The 17,382-nt window shown below is 64.6% G+C and overlaps 4 protein-coding genes across 4 annotated transcripts in view; 3 read left to right on the forward strand and 1 right to left on the reverse strand.

Annotated features, from left to right (window-relative positions):
- Window positions 1–2,868: 2,868 nt before the first annotated feature.
- CHLNCDRAFT_139835 (hypothetical protein) lies at window positions 2,869–4,090 on the forward strand (the record flags this gene model as incomplete). Its single annotated transcript, XM_005843688.1, has 5 exons — window positions 2,869–3,072; window positions 3,231–3,436; window positions 3,613–3,664; window positions 3,811–3,883; window positions 4,029–4,090. 5 exons carry the CDS (start codon window positions 2,869–2,871, stop codon window positions 4,088–4,090), a joined length of 597 nt encoding a protein of 198 aa, XP_005843750.1.
- A 476-nt stretch (window positions 4,091–4,566) lies between these two features.
- CHLNCDRAFT_139836 (hypothetical protein) lies at window positions 4,567–7,474 on the forward strand (the record flags this gene model as incomplete). Its single annotated transcript, XM_005843689.1, has 11 exons — window positions 4,567–4,717; window positions 4,817–4,900; window positions 5,101–5,240; window positions 5,375–5,461; window positions 5,608–5,703; window positions 5,891–6,004; window positions 6,086–6,179; window positions 6,337–6,389; window positions 6,866–6,922; window positions 7,096–7,242; window positions 7,385–7,474. The coding sequence occupies 11 exons, from the start codon at window positions 4,567–4,569 to the stop codon at window positions 7,472–7,474; spliced, it is 1,113 nt and encodes a 370-aa protein (XP_005843751.1).
- A 2,837-nt stretch (window positions 7,475–10,311) lies between these two features.
- CHLNCDRAFT_59799 (hypothetical protein) lies at window positions 10,312–14,273 on the reverse strand. The gene is made up of 15 exons (XM_005843744.1): window positions 14,154–14,273; window positions 13,680–13,775; window positions 13,474–13,548; window positions 13,176–13,310; window positions 12,889–13,010; window positions 12,705–12,741; window positions 12,513–12,570; window positions 12,367–12,384; window positions 12,030–12,220; window positions 11,852–11,885; window positions 11,653–11,705; window positions 11,386–11,548; window positions 11,133–11,203; window positions 10,805–10,883; window positions 10,312–10,619 (listed from the first exon to the last, which is right to left on the reverse strand). The coding sequence occupies exons 1-15, from the start codon at window positions 14,184–14,186 to the stop codon at window positions 10,564–10,566; spliced, it is 1,221 nt and encodes a 406-aa protein (XP_005843806.1). The 5' UTR covers window positions 14,187–14,273; the 3' UTR covers window positions 10,312–10,563.
- Window positions 14,274–14,860: 587 nt separating this feature from the next.
- CHLNCDRAFT_59143 (hypothetical protein) overlaps window positions 14,861–17,382 on the forward strand; it is a gene marked incomplete at its 3' end in the record, with an annotated part of 4,326 nt that continues 1,804 nt past the window's right edge. Inside the window, exons 1-9 of the mRNA XM_005843690.1 lie at window positions 14,861–15,325; window positions 15,522–15,683; window positions 15,867–15,946; window positions 16,104–16,218; window positions 16,352–16,415; window positions 16,571–16,635; window positions 16,751–16,882; window positions 16,978–17,065; window positions 17,311–17,324. Of these exons, the coding sequence (XP_005843752.1) occupies window positions 15,017–15,325; window positions 15,522–15,683; window positions 15,867–15,946; window positions 16,104–16,218; window positions 16,352–16,415; window positions 16,571–16,635; window positions 16,751–16,882; window positions 16,978–17,065; window positions 17,311–17,324 (1,029 nt within the window). The 5' untranslated portion in view covers window positions 14,861–15,016. The remainder of the gene's footprint in view (window positions 15,326–15,521; window positions 15,684–15,866; window positions 15,947–16,103; window positions 16,219–16,351; window positions 16,416–16,570; window positions 16,636–16,750; window positions 16,883–16,977; window positions 17,066–17,310; window positions 17,325–17,382) is intronic.

Raw genomic sequence — 17,382 nt, forward strand, 5'->3', positions numbered from 1 at the left:
AGCAGTGAGCAGCCCCTCCCTAAACAAAGTGAAGCGCAGGACGGGGTCCGGTGGATGGGAGGCAAGGAAACGCGGGGGGTTGCCACGTGCGCTACCGCCGCCGCCGCAGGCAGCACCCCTGCGGCGGCGGCAGCGGCAGCAAGCCGTGGACCCAAACGCCGTGCCGCCGCCGCCGCAGGCAGCACCCCTGCGACGGCGGCGGCAGCAAGCCGTGGACCGAAACTCCGTGCCGCCGAGTCCCGTGGCTGTGGCCGTGGGCTTCTGGCAGGAAACTACGGCCGCAGCTCGGCAGCACGGGGGCGTCGCAGCGTGCCGCCGCCGCCGCGCTGCCCCCCGGGCACGGCGGCGGCGGCAGCAAGCTTGGGCCCAAACGCCGTGCCGCCGAGTCCCGTGGCTGCGACCGTAGACCGTGGGCCGGAAACTGCGGCCGCAGCTCGGCGGCACGTGGTTCTGGTCAAATCGCCAAGCGTGCAGCAGCGCCGAACCACGCTTCCCGGCCTCGGCGCATGCCTTCAGGGGCCCCCTATCGCTGGGCACACCCCTCCAACACCGAACATGCGCCCGGGGGGGAGGGCGGCCCGGGCGGCCCAGGCCAAAGTGGGCCGCCCTCGAGCAAGAGGCGGCCGGGCTGTGTGCTGAATGAATGAATGAATGAAGCGCTGTGCCTGCCAGTCAAACTCGCACTTGGCGCGTCGGGCAGATCAAATAATGGTCTAAAGCTAGACGTTAAAACCGGGAAGTTAAGCCTGTGGAGGCTCTTCCCCACCTTTACCTTTACCTTTACCTTTTACATCGAGCAGTGCACAAACCCCACACATTGGAGGGCCACTTGCACAAAGAGCTACTGCTCAATACGGCACAGATACTCGTTGAGCGAGCAAATGATGGGGTGCGCACACGCATCCTGAAGGTGAAAGCCCACAGTGGAGTGACAGGCAACGAAGAGGCGGACGCTGCCGCGAAAGCTGCGGCTGGGGCCGATGAAACCCACGATTTCGTTATGCCAGCCCACAAGCCCTTTGGCGGCCAGTGGCAGCCGGCCTTCTTTGAGCCCCCGCCAGAAGGGGCAGAGGGGCCGGCCAGTCTCAGGGCAGTGTCCAATCTCACCAGTGCTCTCCGTAAGGCCGTACATGCCAGCACCAAAACCGGCACCAGCAAGGTGGGCATCTATGCGGCCGCCGCCCAACAGATGTACGATGGGCAAGAAGACGATCGGGCACTAGGAAAGGAAAGCAATGCCTTCTGGCGCATTGCACGAGTGGTGGCTGGAGCCCGCCGCACACTCTTGAAGCATAGAACAGGCCAATTCTGGACGAAAAAGGAAGCCTTCCAACGGGGAGCGCCCTACCCCCCAGGCAAGCATGGGCAACCCATTGCCACGAACAGCCGGTGCCCACTGTGTGGTGAACCCGACTCTGGAGGGCATGTTCTGCTACGATGCACCCACCCTCAAATGAAGGCCATGCACATTCACCGGCACGACAGCGCAGTGCGCATGATACACACAGNCCTCCAAAGGGGCAGCTGTCACGGCAATGCCTACACTGTGTTGGATGCGTGCAAACAAGAGGAACTTGAAGGGCTGACAGCCGACGCCAAACGCCTCCCCCGGTGGCTCCTGCCAAAAAATGTTGCACACGACGACACTCTATGCAGAATGCGCCCCGACATCCTGCGCATCCTGGGGCTGCCAGGGGCGCCGACGACCGAAGAAATCCAGCATGCAGTCAGCAACAAGCACCGTCACACTATACAAGTAGTGGAAGTCGGCTACTGCTCTGACACGCAGTGGCGGGCCAAAGTGGCAGACAAACTGCAACAACATGAACAACTCATGATAGCCCTAGAGCAGGCCGGTTGGCAAGTGGACCGGACACCTCACATCATTGTCATTGGAGCACGCGGCGCCATCTATCACAGTGGCCGTGAGGCCCTGCTGAAACTGGGTCTCAGCAAAACGCAGGCTAGCAACGTATTGATTGACATCCACCTGCATACAGTGCAAGCAGTATACGACCTCTCACTGGCCAGACGGCGGCTCGAGCGGGGCCACCGTCAAGTGGGGGTAGGCTAGTGGCCAACCCCCCCACACCCACACCCAATGGTAGCCGGCAGGGTGGGCCTCCGGGCCTGCACCCAGCTGGCTTCCTCAATCCACGCCCAAGGGCGTTTTCTTTCTTTCTTTCTTTTCACACAAATATGCTGTGGTTCACCAATTTTCAATCAAGATATCCTCTGTAATGATGCACAGCTGCCAGCAAATGGTATATCCGCTCTGATCAAGGCGCCTTGCCGGCAAGGTACACGCGCTGCAGATGCGGGCATGGCCCTTGTCTTACAGCGAGTGCAGGCCGCAGCGAGTACAGGCCGCCGTGCATATAAAAACAAATCACCAGCCATTTTTGAGAGCCTCAATGTGCAGCAGGAACAGCGGTGCTCATGGAGCTAGGCGTGGCTTAAGTAAAGTGCATCTACAAAAACACAACTTGGCCCAGATGGTGGCAGGTTCTGGCGCCAGGAACAGCTGCCGCCAGGTGAGACAGCTGCCCTCCCCGCATCTCCTGTCCTCAGCAGTTCTCCACGCTGTCCTTCATTGCCTGCGCCCGGTAGCCGCACTTGGAGCCTGCGCAGCAGAGGAAGAAGGGGCAGGCAGTCAGCATACAACGTGTACCGCACGCCGTGCGGACATCCGGCGGACGGTACTTAACCCGGCGGAACCAAACCTGCCTTGGACGCTACCAGAGTATAATCAGATTTCACTGGCAGGAGAGCTGGCCCACTGGCAGCCCTGAGCCGAAACCCTGTGTCAGAACCCTTCAGTCTTGGACGGGCCCCACTCGTCCCTTCATTGAGCAAACCCGCGGGATCATGCGGCGGCGCACCGCAGCTGCGGCCTGCGAGGCCCTGGTGTGCTGCCTGGCCTGCCTGGGCGCCGCCGCCGCTGCCGAGGCGCCGGCGCTGGTGCTGCCGTACGGCGCCGACCTGGAAGCTCTGCCCAGGGCGAGCACTGTGCAGGGCGGCAGCGACTGGCCCACGAACATCAGCATCACGCTCGTGGATGCCGAGGCCCAGGTGGGCTGCCTACCTGCCTGCTGCACAGCGCAACCGGCAGCCTTATTGAACAAAGAGACGTCGTCGTGCGACGGCGGCGGCGGCAGCAACCGCAGAAACTCTTCGCCCCCTCAGGCTTGTCGACCTTGCCATGCATGGCTGCTGCCGCCGCGCCGCAGATCGAGGGGCCGCCGGGGAGCTCGCCGTCCCTGAGGGCGACCGTCAAGCTGTGGAGGAACGAAGGCACGGGCGACATCAATAGCTGCGGCCCGACTGTCAGGGTGCATCCAGGAGATGTCTTTCAGGTGGCGCTCCGCAACGAGCTGAGGCCCTCTGTTGGCGGCGAGGAAGAGCTGGAGGGTGAAGACACTCTCAACGAGCTGAGGTGGGTGGGCAGGCAGGAACACTGCGTGCTCCGAGGGTCCAGACTCTGTGCTTTGGGCGCTGGCGCCAGCAGATGCCACCACTCACGATGCCGCAGCGGGTGCCCGCCGGTGAAACGCCGCCTCTGCCACTGCTGCGGCTGGCGACAGCCTGCAACGGCCAGTCGGTGTGCTGCAGGCTGCCCCAGACCACCAACCTGCACCTGCATGGCGTGTACAGCGACCCTGGAGTGCGGCAGCAGGCAAGGAGGCGCCCAGTGCCCGCTGCACTTCCCTGCCGTGGGCGCGCTGCTGTCATCTGCTGCTACTGCTCCGCCCGACATCAGCCCCAAGCTGTGTTTCTTGGGCACGCTCTGATGGCTTTACTGCGCTGCAGCCGAGCGAGGAGGAGGCTGAGCATGGCGTGCCATACAACGGTGGGGACAATGTGTTCGTGCGTTTGGACCCCGGTAAGGACGGTTCCACGCAGCCTTACGGCCATGTCGGCAGCCTGTTGCGACTGCATGCATTCAGCGTGCTGCGTGCCATGCTGCATGATGAAATGCCAGAGGCTGACGCGGTGTCTGTGTGCCGGGCCGGGCCTGCCTGTCGCAGGCGAGCAGCAGACATACACATACAGCGTGCCCCCCAACCACATGCCTGGCCTGTACTGGTGAGTGCCGCATGGGTGTTGAGCTCTGATTTGCTGGTCCAGCCCAGGCAGGGAGACACTCTTGACCGCTGCGGCTACCCTGCCTGCGTGCCAGGCTTCACCCACACTTCATGGGGAGCGCGGCGCTGGGGACAGCCACAGGTGCCTGGCCGCAACCTGGGCCAACTGTGTGCCGATGTGTGCTGCTGGCCCTTGCCGCTCTGCTTGCCCAGCAGTGCTATGAGCCTCCCCAGCTGTGTGCTCACACCTCTGGGCTGCTCTCAACACCGCAGCGAGCAGCGCACTTCTGGTCGAGGGAAGCGAGGAGGAGCTGCTGTCCCCACCAGGCTGCAGCACGGTATGCCAGGTTCTTCAGGCAGCGAAGGTGAGCCCATCCGCCACACAGTACGCAGCTACCGGCGGCTTAACTGTATTAGCTGTACATTCCTTTCACGCATTTTGAATGTGCTCAGGGCGTCTGGCTGTCTCCCCTTTCCCGAGATGAGGCAGGAGCGAGTGCTGGTGCTGCAAGGCTGGCTGTTTGATGAAGGGGCCGACTCCTACCCAGACATATCCGCCAACTCCATCCCGCCCAACCCCACCTGCTGCGGCAACAACACCGCCGGCGCCGCCTTCACCTCCAACGGCCAAGGTGCCAGCTGCCTCCTCTTGCATTGCGGGCCCACGCCTGGAGTGCACCCTGACTTGGTTCAATCGAGCTTTGCCTGCCTGCCTGCCTACCTGCCTGCAGCGCTTGTGACCGTCAACGGTGGCCACGCGCCCGTCATCCACATGCGCAGCGGCGAGTGGCAGCGCTGGCAGCTGGTGTATGCCGGTGAGTGGACTGGCTCCCGCTGCTGCTCCGCCTCAGTGCAACTGCTTGCTCCTCCACCTGCAGTGCAACTCCTCCTCCACGACCCGTAGGGTGACCCCCTGGCTGCCACGTACCCATACCCCCACTTGAGATCCCCTGTCATAGTCTGCCTGCTCCCTGCTTCATTGACTGCCTCCCTCATGCCGCGTCCCACCCTGCAGCCTACATGCGCTATGTTGATCTCGCTCTGGAGCCTGCCTCAGCTGCTGCAGCGGCAGCAGATTCAGACCAGCAGCAGGAGCCTGGCACCGCAACCTGCGAGCTGGCGCTGCTGGGGAAGGATGGCATATGGCTGATGCAGGTGTGCAAAGGCGAGGCTGTGATGCGTCATGCTGTGCGCTGTGCCGTGCGTTGTGACTGCGCTGCGCTGCTGTTGTGCCACCACCTGTATTGCTGCTACTAATCCCCCCGGGCACTTGCTGCACCGCCATGCAGATCCCCAGGAGCGTGCCGCACCTGCTGCTGCCGGCGGGAGGCAGGGCAGATGTGCTGGTGCGCTGCCGCGGCCTTCCAGGAGCAGAGGTGCGGCGGCATGGCATGGTGCATGGCATGCATGTGTGTACGTCTGTTCGGAGGGGGTGGGGAAGGATGGAGAAGATGCTCCTGCCTTCTGCAGCAGGGTTCAAGGCAAACAATTACAAGCAAAATTGCTGCCGCTGCCGCCACAGGCTGTGCTCTCCAGCGGCTTTGGGCCTATGTCGCAGCCGCCACACATGTGCGTCGTGCCCAGCTGCACAGTGATCACGCAGCCGGTGGTCGCCAGAGTGAGGATCGAGGGCGGCGAGGGGCAGCAGGCAGCGAGGCAGGACCTGCAGGCAAGGCCCGCTGCCGCTGCTGCTCCTGCTTCTCACACAGCTAGCTGCCCTTGCTTCCCATCTTCCGAGCGCTGGAGGGCAGCAGAACAGGCATTGCGCTATGCTTTCCCGCACGAACTTCTTCCCTGCCCTGTAGAATGAGGCCTGCACCCCGCTGCGAGGCAGCTACGTTGCTGACCTGCGCGACTCAGCGCTGGCGGCGGCGGGCGCCACCAACAAGGCAGAACTGCTGCCTGCTGCTGGACGCACTGTGGGGTTCACCCGCTGGGGATCAGCCGCTGCCTGTGGCCGCCGAGGCACCAATGTATTGAGGTGTGTATGGTCTCTGCAGGTGGTGCGTGACACAGTCATCTTCTCCCCAGTCGACCCCAAGATTCCATCTGAGGACTGCTTTGTCAATGGCAAGCCCTTCAGCCTGCCTGATCGTGAGTGGCGCTGCTGCTCTGCTGCGACTGCTGCTGGCGGGACTGCCATAGATCTGCCTTCTGGCGCCATGCCTGAGCTCTTCACCGATGTGCAACTGCCAGTGACACTGAAGGTTCAGTGAAATGAACACATCTCTGCAACGCTCCTTTTGCGCAGCGGCACCTCTGCGCGTGCCTCTTGGCAGCGTGATGGAGTGGACCCTGGGTGTCGTGGGTGTGCAAGGGCCACCCATGCCGGGCCTGCCAACTCAGCTGTCTGGGCCAACAGCAGATGTGGTGCTGCCTTGCACAGCAGGCTGCCTGCTTCCCAAACGAGTCCGCCCATCCTGTCCTCACTGTGACCTCTGGTTGGTTGGCTGCTGCAGGGTTCCACCCCCATCACCTGCACACCCACCCCATTCAGCTCACGGCACTGCCCATCCTGGCGCCCGGAAGGGGAGCAGGCAGGGGCATGGGCGTCGATGGTGCTGGCAGGCGCGGCCTGCGCCAGGCAAGCCGAATGATGGGCGGCGGCAGCATGGGCACAATGGCATTGCAGTTCGGCATGGCGCAGGCAAGCCTTGCTGAGCTCTGGCGCACTGGCGGTCTGCGCTTATGTGGTGGGAGCCTGCTGCTTCACAGCGCAACCTTCACTGCGTGGAAGCGTTTTGTCGCTCTGGCCGACGCTTTCCTCCGCTACTGTGCAGCCCTCTGCATCAGCCGACAACCTGGCCCGCTGGGCGCAGCTGACTCCGTACTTCCAGGTGCAGCCCTGTCTGCCAAGCTGTGATGAATGGGGGTGCTGCTGTCCAGCTCCTGTTCCCCGGGGTGCTCCCCCGACCCATACATACAGGTGGCACGGCTCCCTGCCCAGCAGGCCTTTCTAGCCTGCCTTGCCCTGCCTTGCCCTGCCTTCCCTGCCAAAACACGCCAGCAGGTTGGGGACTGGCACGACGTCGTCTTCCTGCCCGCGGATGCTCCCGCCGGCGGCGCAGCCGCCGTGCGCTTCCAGCCGGGGCCCTGGTCCGGCTACTCTGTGCATCACTGCCACTTCCTTATGCACGAAGATACAGGATGCATGAAGGTGCGGCAGCCCAGATGCTGGGAGGCACCAGCGGGTGGCTGCAAACGGACCAGTCGTTGCTGCCTGCACTCCAGGACTGCGCACATGGCCTCGCAGCCCTGCTGCACGCCAGACTGAGTTGGCTACACCCGCACTGCCGCAGGTGGTAAAGTGGGAGTGCCCTGGCAGCCCCGGCGACAGGCAGCCTGGGGTGTGCTGCAGCTGGGAGCCGCCGGTGCCGGGGACGTACTGAGGGCCAAGCAGCAGGTGTTAATGCCGGGAGCTCAAACATCCCTGACTGTCAGTACGGTTTTACAGTATCGCAACAAGTGCCAGTGACTGTGACGCTCCCGGGAGCCCAGCCCCTCAGGGAGGCTCCACGGCACACTTGCGTGGGCCGGAGGGGGGTCCCTCCCCGTTTCGCCATCTGCTTCTGGCGCCCGACATGCTGTCCTGCATTTGCTCATGTCCAGTCGTGTAACGAGCATCGCGCAAACCAGCTAGGTTCCATGCAGGCGGGGACGATGGTTGAGGCATGGGGTGGATCAGCAGGAAGCCCCACCACCAGGCGCGCCTGGTGCTTTCCACCTTGCCGTGGCGGCCGCCCCGCTGGCAGGGCGCCTCAGCTGAGCGGAAGAGGCCGTTCAGCCTCCGCGATCAAGCAATCTGGCGAGCAGAAGGCAGCCTCGCTCTCATCCCTGCCTGCAGGCAGAGCGTTCACGCCCTTTCTGGCTGAGCTGCTAGCAGCCCCAACCGGGCAGCTCTGCACCACAGCAGGCAACGTCTCAACCTGCCTGAGTCTCAGAAGCAGCCAAGGCTTGAAAGAGTCCTGGTGAGTGGATAGGCCATAGCATCTGCGCTGCAGAACTGTGGGGCTGCTCAAATCCTGAGCCACATAGCCCAATCATGCATTGCTGGAACCAGCAGCTGGGCAGAGCGCTGGTTCTCACTGGTGATGCTGGTGCAGCTGCGCCGCCGCCGCCGATTCGCCGCCGCTCGTTGCCTGCCATGCCTGCAGGGCAGCACATTCCCTCGTTCAGCTTCCAGGCCATGCGGCCCAGCATGCAGTCCCTGCCCGAGGAGCTGCAGGGGCGCATCCTTGAGCTAGCAGGCCAGCAAGCCGGGCCTGCCGTCACGCTTGTGTGCAAGAGCTGGAATCGCTTGGTTTACAGCCAGCCAGGGCTGTGGCAGCAGGTGACAGTCCTCAGTAAGGATGCTCGACAGCTTGGCAGCGCAGAGGACAACTGGTGGCGCCGCAAGTTGGCGCTGCTGCAGCGTGTGCGTGGCGCGGTCCGAGCAGCTCAGTTTGAGGGGCCTCCAATTGTCGTTGAAGCAGCGTCAGCGCACGCCCTGCCAGACGGCATGCAGCTGGCAGACTTGGTTGGTGCTCTGGATCCAGCCGCCCTGACAAGCCTGACCTTCACCCAGCAGACGCTTCTAGCGCCAGCAGCTGTGAGCGCCATTGCGCGCTGCACGCGCCTGCGGGCGCTGGACCTGAGCGTGAAGCCTTTCCCGCTGCGGGAGCAAGACACAGCATTGTTTCAGCTGCTGAGCAGCTTGCAGCAGCTCAAACTGTCGGCTCTGCAGCTGCCAGCGACGCTGCTGCATGACTCTGTGGCAGCCTCCATGAGGCACCTGACGAGCCTTAGTTTGGAGAGTTCGGCGGGGCTGCCGCCCACCCAGCCGCTCACAGCCCTCACTGGGCTTCAGGAGCTGAGCCTTTGTGAGCTTGTCTCGGGAGACGATGGCCTGAAGCTGCTGCCTGTGGCAGCCTTCCCAGGCCTGAAGCAGATGGAGTTGATGGCACGGAAGCTTCAGGTGAACACTGCCGGTGGCCTGCTTCCAAGGCCGAAAGAGCACGCTGCATATCAATGTGAAAAGTCGTGCGTCCTGCAGGTTCACGAAGGCAGTCTGCATCATGGCGATCAGCTTAGACTTCTATGTTTGGACCTGGAGCGCCTTGATGGAAACCCTCATAGCTGGGGCATGAAGCTGCACGGCGCAGACCTGAACAGCGCAGCGCCCCTGCCGGCAGTGCTGCGTGCTTTGTGCTTGGCCAGTGGCAACCTGGCGTCCGTTTACCTGGCAGCATGCAGCGTGCAGTCGACAGCTTTCGGCCTTGGACACATGGTCAGCAGTACTGATAAAGTTGTCCTTCAGCGCCTGACTGCCAGCGGGGGCGAGCAGCTGGGTGTGGCGCTTGATGCAATGCTCAGCAGCATGCCCAGTCTGCAAGACGCCACGGTCATCAACTGCGACCTGTCCCAGGGCCTGCCCAACAGCCTTGTTCAGTGCAGCAGCCTTCAGTCTCTGGCTTGCATTGATTGCCAGCTGACTGCTTTGCCTCTGGGACCGTATGTTCAAGGTATGTGATGGGGTCGGAATGTGTGCACGTGCCTGCCTCCCCCTGTTATCAACTCCACACACCCAAAGAGCATTGCAGGCCTCCGGACGCTTGTGCTTACTGGCACCAAGCTGTCGGCACTGCCAAAGTCGCTGGCATGCGCCATGCTGCTGCGCGGCATGGATTTGCGCGACAACCCCGCCCTTGTTTTGACCTGCTCGGACGTTGTGCACATTCTGGGACGCATGCCACAACTTACAGGTCTGTTCCTTTCTCCAAACAGCCTATCAGGGTCAGCGGCAGCCTTGATGGCAGTGCGGATGCCCCATGTGGCCATCCCGCTTTTGAAGACAATGCCACTGGGTGGGCGCATCTTCGCCGTGCTCTCCGTGCTGTGGCGCATCACATACGGGTTTTTAGTCGCCGTAAATTTGGCCCGCGGTCATCTATGGATGTTAAACTGGAGCGGCTTCATGGAATGGAGGCCCACTTCAGGCTTGCTGGCGCTGGACTCCTATGCTGGCATAGCCATTGACTTCATTTTGAACTATCTAAGGATTCATTCACTCATCGAACAGTGTGTGCGTCGCTACTTTCAGTAAGGCTTGAAAACACACATACCCATAGCTACTTTGCTGCTGTGTTTTACCATTTTCCAGGCAAGTAGATGCTCTGTAATGATACACAGCTGCGTAAATACATACTGTCCGCGCTGATCAAGGCAAGGTACACGTGCTGCAGGCGCGGGCATGGGCCTCGTCTTACAGCGAGTGCAGGTGGCAGCGAGTACCGGCCGCCATGCACGTAACAGCAAATCACCAGCCATTTTTGAGAGCCTCAATGTGCAGCAGGAACAGCGCTGCTCATGTAGGAACAGCTAGGCGTGGTTTAAGTAATGTGCATCTACAAAAACACAACATGGCCCAGACGGTGGCAGGCTCTGCCGCCAGGAACAGCTGCCGCCAGGTGACTGCTGCCCTCCCCTGCGTCTCCTGTCCTCAGCAGTTCTCTACGCTGTCCTTCATTGCCTGCGCCAGGTAGCCGCACTTGGAGCCTGCGCAGCAGACAAAGAAAGGGCAGGCAGTCGGCACGCAGGCAGAGGCCCGCACGCGGCGGCGTATGCGGGCTAAACCGCCCGCCGGGCCAGCAGGCACGATCAGGGCACTCAGCATGGAAACCGCTCCCCACCCATCACACCCACACGCTGCCGAAGCCACACTCTCGAACTCCCCCACGCACTTGAAAGGCCGGCCATGGAGATGCGCCCATCAAACGTCATGTACACATGCCACTTGTTGGTCATGTTCTCAACCTGGGCCTGCAGGAAGGCAAAGACAGCAGGCAGGTAGGGGCCGATGGGTTTCAAGAGCCGCATCTTCAGCCCCAGCGGATTCACCAACAGCAGCTGCTGCCGCAGCAGCGTAGGGGTATAGGTGGCCCGGGAGCAGCAGCAGCAGCGGCAGCAGGCAAAACAAATAGCGGCCAGGCCCCCGCTGCTGCCAGCTGCAGACCGCCTGCTCTGCAGCCCCTCCGCCGGCTGCACGCTGCCTAGACCGCACGCCCGCACCTTGGTGAGCCCGGTGTAGCTAAACATGCCGATCTGCCTCAGGATGTGGCCCCAGTCCCCAGGGGCTCCCACTGCAGCACCAGGCAGATGGCGCGTGGTGCGGGGCTGCGATGTGGCAAGCTCACGGCACGCAGCTCGTGATGCAGCAGGCTGGCCATGCACATGCCAGGCCCGCATGCTGGCTTCATGCACCTCGTGTCCTCTTGCCCCATCATTCGGTACCGTGCCTTGCCAGCTGCCAGCGCCCGCTCACCTTCCTGCAGCGCCTGGTACAGCTGCTGGCGCATGGTGAGGATGCGGTCGGCCATGCCCTTGAGCTCCACCTTCCACTGGGCATACAGCTGCGGGTCGGCTAGGATGCGAGTGGCAATGGAGGCGCCGTGGCGGGGAGGGTTGCTGTACATCTGGCGCGCCGTCTGCGGGCGCAGGCACAGGGGCGTCGCGGACGGGGGTGGGTTCAGGGTTGGTGGCGCGGGTGGAGGCGGCGCGGCGGCAGCAAGCCCGGGTGCGGCACACTCACAATCTTGAGCTGGCTCTCGACCTTCTTGGCGGCAGCCGAGTCGCCGACAATCACTGCACAGCACAGAAGCACCAGCATGCCAGGCCAGGCCAGGTGTTGCTTGCAGCAGCGCCGACAGGTGCCAGGAAGGCTCAACACCACGAAGCCCACCACAGCTGACAGCCAGATCATAAAGGCAGGAAGCGGCGGCGGGCCGCACCCGTCAGTGCCCCCACGCGCTCGCCGTACAGGCCCTGCAGCACGCACGGCACAAGGGAGAGGTGAAGTGTTCTCGAAGGGCCAGGGTGTGCCAGGGCACCAGCGCCAATGAAGAGACCAGACCTGACTGGCGCAGAGCAAGCTCCGAATGCGCTCTCGATCCCGCCGGGCACCCTCACCATGTTCTTGGCGAAGCTCTGCGCCAGCAGCAGCTCCAGCCCCGCGTCGCAGAACAGGCGGATGGAGTAGCCGTCTCGGTCCAGGTCGCCGCTGGCAAAGCCCTGGTAGGCGGAGTCGAAGAATACCAGCAGCTTCTTGGCTAGGGCCGCATCCAGGATGCCCTGCCATTGCTCGGGCGTGGGGTCCACGCCTGCGTACACGGCAGCAGTGGCGGTGCAGCGGGAGTGAGGGAGGTGGCACCGGGCGCTGTACAGCTGGCAGGAACTGGGCAAGCCCTGCTCGCTGCCGGCACCCAGTCAGCGAGCGACATGGATCAGGCGCAGGACGGCAGCATACCCGTCGGGTTGTGAGCGCCTGCAGAGGGAGCAAGAACGAAGGAGGGAGTGGCGTGACCAGCCTGTGCCATGCTTGCACAGCAGGCGTCAACAACACCATCCTTCGTGCCACAGCAGCCCAACGCAGTACACCAGCAGGTCACTCACATGCGTGCAGCAGCAGGATGGCTCCCTCGGGCGCCGCCTTGATGTCCTCGATCATTCCCTGCAGGTCCAGCCAGGTGGCACAAACAGGCGGCGTCGTGGATGGCCCTCACTCAGCTGCTGCCTGCTGTCGGGTTGGGTGACCAGCCCGGCCTAGCGCAGCTTGGCTCAGCCCAGCCCTGGCCCCGGCCTCACCTCAAAGTCCAAGCCGCGGGTGTCAGCCTTGTAGTACCTGCCAGGTCAGCACAGGGGTGCCAGCTCAGCGACCGTCGAGAGACAGACTCCCCAGCACCGCCCAATCAATTCTTGCCATCACTGTGCCGCTGCCCAGCCAGTGGGCCCCAGGCTCCCTGACACCCGCACCGCTGTGCTGCCTCACCTGTACTGCTGCACCTGCATGCCGCAGCGCTCAAAGATGGCGCGGTGGTTGGCCCAGGAGGGGGTGGGGATCAGCACGATCTTGGGGCCGGGGTAGAAGCGGGACAGGAACTCGCCACCCACCTGGAGCGGAGCCGAAGGAGTGGAGAGTGAGTTGGGGGGGCCCTGGCTGAGCAGGGACGCCGTGAAGAGGTGATAAGGCGGCCGAAGGAGGCAGCAAGGCCGCGGGAGGGGCATGCTGCAGGGGCCGCCCTGGCGGCTGGCCCGCCGCCTGCAGGCCCCACCCACCCGCAGGCAGCCTGTGCCGGACAGGCCCTGGATGGTCGCGTTGCGGCCCTCGCGCAGCGCGGCGCTGCCCTCCCCAAACGCCATGCGGGCAGACAGGCGGCAGAACTCGGGGATGCCGCCCATGCCCAGGTACTCCTGCAGGACAGCAGGGACTCGTGTGTGTATGCGTGGGATAGTATCCGAACGTGATGTCGGATGTATGTGGCATGCTGGGAGGCGAGGAAGGCGGATGGTAGGTACGGCAGGCCGTTGCTCCCGTTGGAGCGGGTCGCCAGGTGCACCAGCAGCTGCGCCTCGCCTTGTTCTCAGTGGGGTCCTCGAGCACCCGCCGCTCCGCCTCCCGCACCGCGCCCAGCACCACCGGCTTGCCCTCCTGCACAAGAAAAGGGGGGCGGATGAGGCACACGAACGGGGCACACGTGTAGGGGCAGGTGGGCAGCGACGGCGGTCGCGCAGCGGGCTGGAGCGGACGCTGCAGGTTGGGGTGTGCTCGTGTGCGCGTACCTCGTCGCGGTATGCTCCCACGCCCAGGTTCATCTTCTGGGGGCTGTTGTCGGCCTTGAAAGCCTCGCTGATGCCCAGGATGGCATCGGGCGGCGCCTGCAAGCGGCAGCCAGCCGGTGGCAGACGGCGGCGAGCGGTGAAAACGTAAGCTGCTGTGCTCTGTGGCAATGCACCAGAGGGGCTCAGGTGTGACGGGAGGATGGCACCTGGTGCACGGGCTGAAAAATGCAGTGCAGGCTGGTGTGAATGCTTGACGGAGTTGGGCACTGGCCGCCGCCGCCTGCCGGCCTGGGCCATCACCCATCACCGCCTGCCGCCAAACCCGCAAGCCCCATTCGATAAGCCCTTCTACGGTCCCGCGGGTCGCGCAGCAAGGCAGCCAGGGGGCTGCAAGTGACGGGCAGAGCTGCGGCCGCTGGCATGCGCAGTCTGCACGTGGCACCACAATCGCTGTTCCTCTCGACCACATCGCACCTGGGGGACCTCCAGGAACCTGCTGGCCGCCATGGCAGCCCGGGTCTGTTGTCTCAGCACTTGTTGCAGGGCGTGGGCAGGCTGCAAAGCGCACCGCTGCAGCTGGCTGGTTAGGTGGGCAACCCTTGAAGCGGCTCTGTCGGCCATGCTCCTGCGCTGCGCCTCGGTTGCGGTTGGCCACTTTCTAACAAGGGAGCGCGGGAAGCACCCCGGGAGGCCCGGTGGGCTGATGCAGATATCGGATTTCGCAAGCAAAGCACTGCTGGAGAATGCCGAAACATCCAAGGCTCCCGGTTGGGAGTTTCGGTCTGCTGACTTGGCGCCGTGCGGCCGCGGCACCGCTTGGACTGCGCTACAACCCGATTTCAATGGTTGCACTAAGATCATTCCCCAAGCTCGAATCTGGTCAATTGAGCTGCATATCTCAATGCATGCATGCGTATGGACTTGAGCAGGCTCGCGGCAGGGCGCGGCAGACTTTGGCGGCGGCGGCGATGCTTTTGGAACAGGAATGGGGAATGGTAGACCGCTTCGCCCATTACAGGATGCCTAGAACGCAGTTTATCGCATCACACCTGCGATCTGTTGGCTGGCAGCGACTTTAATCCGCCGCCTCCAGAGCCGCCGCCGCCGCCTGCCTGGCGCCGCATGCGGCCGACATCTCAAGTTGGGCCAGCAGCGCCGCGCCCTTCCTCTTCCCTCCCTCCTGACTTTGTGTGAGACGCAGCCGCCGCCCGCCCGCCTCTTCCTGCTCTGCGCCGCCATCACCTGGCTCAGCTCAGCCTTTGGGGCTGAAGCGCAGAAACATTAGTGTACTCCGAGTTCGGGCTGCCGTGGGCCTTCCCGTCCCTCGGCAGATAAGCATGCGTCGCAGCACAGCGCAGACGAGGCCAGGCCACGGCCACTACCTGCCGCCTGGCCAGCTCCAGCAGCAGCAGCCGTTCAGCCAACAGCAGCAGCAGCAACAGCACGCCGAGCACCAGGTCGCGCACCATCCGCCCCCCCACCATGCGCGCCCGGCCGTTGCCGCCGCCCCTGCCACGGGCCCTACCTCGCACCTCACCACCACCAGCTTTGCCTCCTTGCCTCTGGCGGCTGCCAGCCAGCGCTCGCTGACCGAGGTGCTGCGGTTTGAGTTCCTGACCAGCGTCCAGGAGGCCACGCTGCCGGCGGTAAGAGCTGCACACGGGGCGCTACCGGCCCGCTTGCATGCCACGATGCAAGCACCGATGTCTGGCAGCGCAGTTGGCCGCTTGGCTTGCCGCCGCAACGCATGCACACGCGCCCGCAGCCCCAGGGGCACCACATGCCCTCACCTCGCCCTTCCAAACGCCGCCGCCAACCGCGCGGTAACCCCGCTCGGCGCAGGTGCTGAACGGCGGCGACGTCATGGCGCGCGCCAAGACCGGCACCGGCAAGACGATGGCCTTCCTCATCCCGGCGGTGGAGGCGCTGTGCCGCGCGCCGCCGCGCTCCGGCTCCGGCATCTCTGTCCTGGTGCTGTCGCCGACACGGGAGCTGGCCTCGCAGGTCGGTGTGGCTGCCCGCCTCGCTGCTCTGCTGGCCGGCCTGGCCTGGCAGCGTGCGCCCTGGGGGCGTGCTGCCGGCATGCCTGCGGCCACATGCCACAGGCTGCGGCAGCAGCGGCACCTGGCCGCCGTTTTCCACCCCCTTCAGCAGCCGCCGCCTCCCCGCTCACCCTACACCGCGCAGATTGCTAAGGAGGCCGAGGCGCTGCTGCGCTTCCACCCCTACAAGGCCCAGGTCGTCTACGGCGGCACCAACATCAACAGGTGCGCACGCCAGCCTGCGGCGTTCTGCAGTACCGCGCGCGCGCGTGTGCCCCTGCTGCTGCTGCCTTTCTGCCGGCAGCCCCCGCATCTGTCGCCGGCCGGGCCACCTGCATGCACCAACCACTCGACCCGATGCCCTGCCTGCCTGCCGCCGCAGCGAGCGCAACCGCCTGGCGGGGCGGTGCGATGTGCTGGTGGCCACCCCCGGCCGCCTGATTGACCATCTGGAGAACTCGGGGCTGGCGGCCACGCTGCAGGGCATCCGCACGCTGGTGAGAGGCGGACCGGGGGTTGCTTGCTCCCTGGGTGTGTGGTTGGAGGGTGAGGTGGCAACCTGGCGACCTGTTCTTGCGTCGCTCACCTGCTGCTGCCGCGAATCCCGCCGCTGCTGCTGCCCTGGCGCAGGTGCTGGATGAGGCCGACCAGCTGCTGGAGATGGGCTTCAGGCCCGCCATCGAGAAGATCCTGAGTGAGCTTGCGCTGAGCTGGCGCTGAGGTGGCGGGCGCGGGCGCTGGCAGAGCGGCGGGTCAGCGGCAGATCGGGGCAGCCGTGTTGCCTCATGCCCCACCGCCCTGATGCCCATCTCCTGCCCTGCCCTGCGCGCCCACCTCGCCCGCCTGCAGGCTTCCTGCCCAAGAGCCGCCAGACGCTGCTGTTCAGCGCCACGATGCCGCAGGCGGTGCAGCAGGTGCGCTCCTCCACTGCCGCCGCCGTGGCGGGGAAGGCTGCCCGCCGTGGCCGCCAATGGCCTGCACCACAGGCTGATGGCGGGCGGCTGCTGCTGCTGCATCTGGCTCCCGCAGGTGGCTGGGCTGGCGCTCAAGAAGCAGCACGCCTTCATCGACACCATCGGGGAGGAGGACTCGGCCACCAACACGCAGGCACGCCTCCCTGCCGCGCCGCGGGAGGCCCCGCGGCCGCTGCACTCCCCGCGCGTCGCCGCCGGGACGGCGCTCCCTTCGCTGCCTGCCGCCGCGCTGCCGCCGCGGCCCTCCCTCGCTCCTCTCACGTTGTGTGTCTCGGTCTGCAGGTGGAGCAGAGCTACGCTCTGGTGCCCATGGAGGACCAGTTCACCGCCATCTTCTCGGTGCTGCGCCGCCACGCGCAGACGACGCCCGGTGAGCGCGGCCGCCTCGCCGGCTGGCCCCCCACACCCACCCCACCCCACCCCGCGAGCGCGCGCCTGGAAACCCCGCGCCTCGCCGTCGTATGCCGGCCTCCGCTGCCGGTCCCTCGCGCCGCCTCGCATGCCGGCCGTTTTCGGTTGCCTCGCCTGCCCCAGTAGCCCTTGGTTGCCTCACATGCCGCCCCCCTGCGCTCCCTGTGTCCCCACCCACCGCCCACCCGCCCCGCCTCCAACCAGACCACAAGATCATCGTGTTCTTCACCACCGCCCGCCTCACCCAGTACATGGCCTCCCTCATGATCGCCTCGG

This window comes from Chlorella variabilis (genome assembly GCF_000147415.1).
Source record: "Chlorella variabilis unplaced genomic scaffold CHLNCscaffold_27, whole genome shotgun sequence".
In the NCBI taxonomy this organism is placed as follows: domain Eukaryota; kingdom Viridiplantae; phylum Chlorophyta; class Trebouxiophyceae; order Chlorellales; family Chlorellaceae; genus Chlorella; species Chlorella variabilis.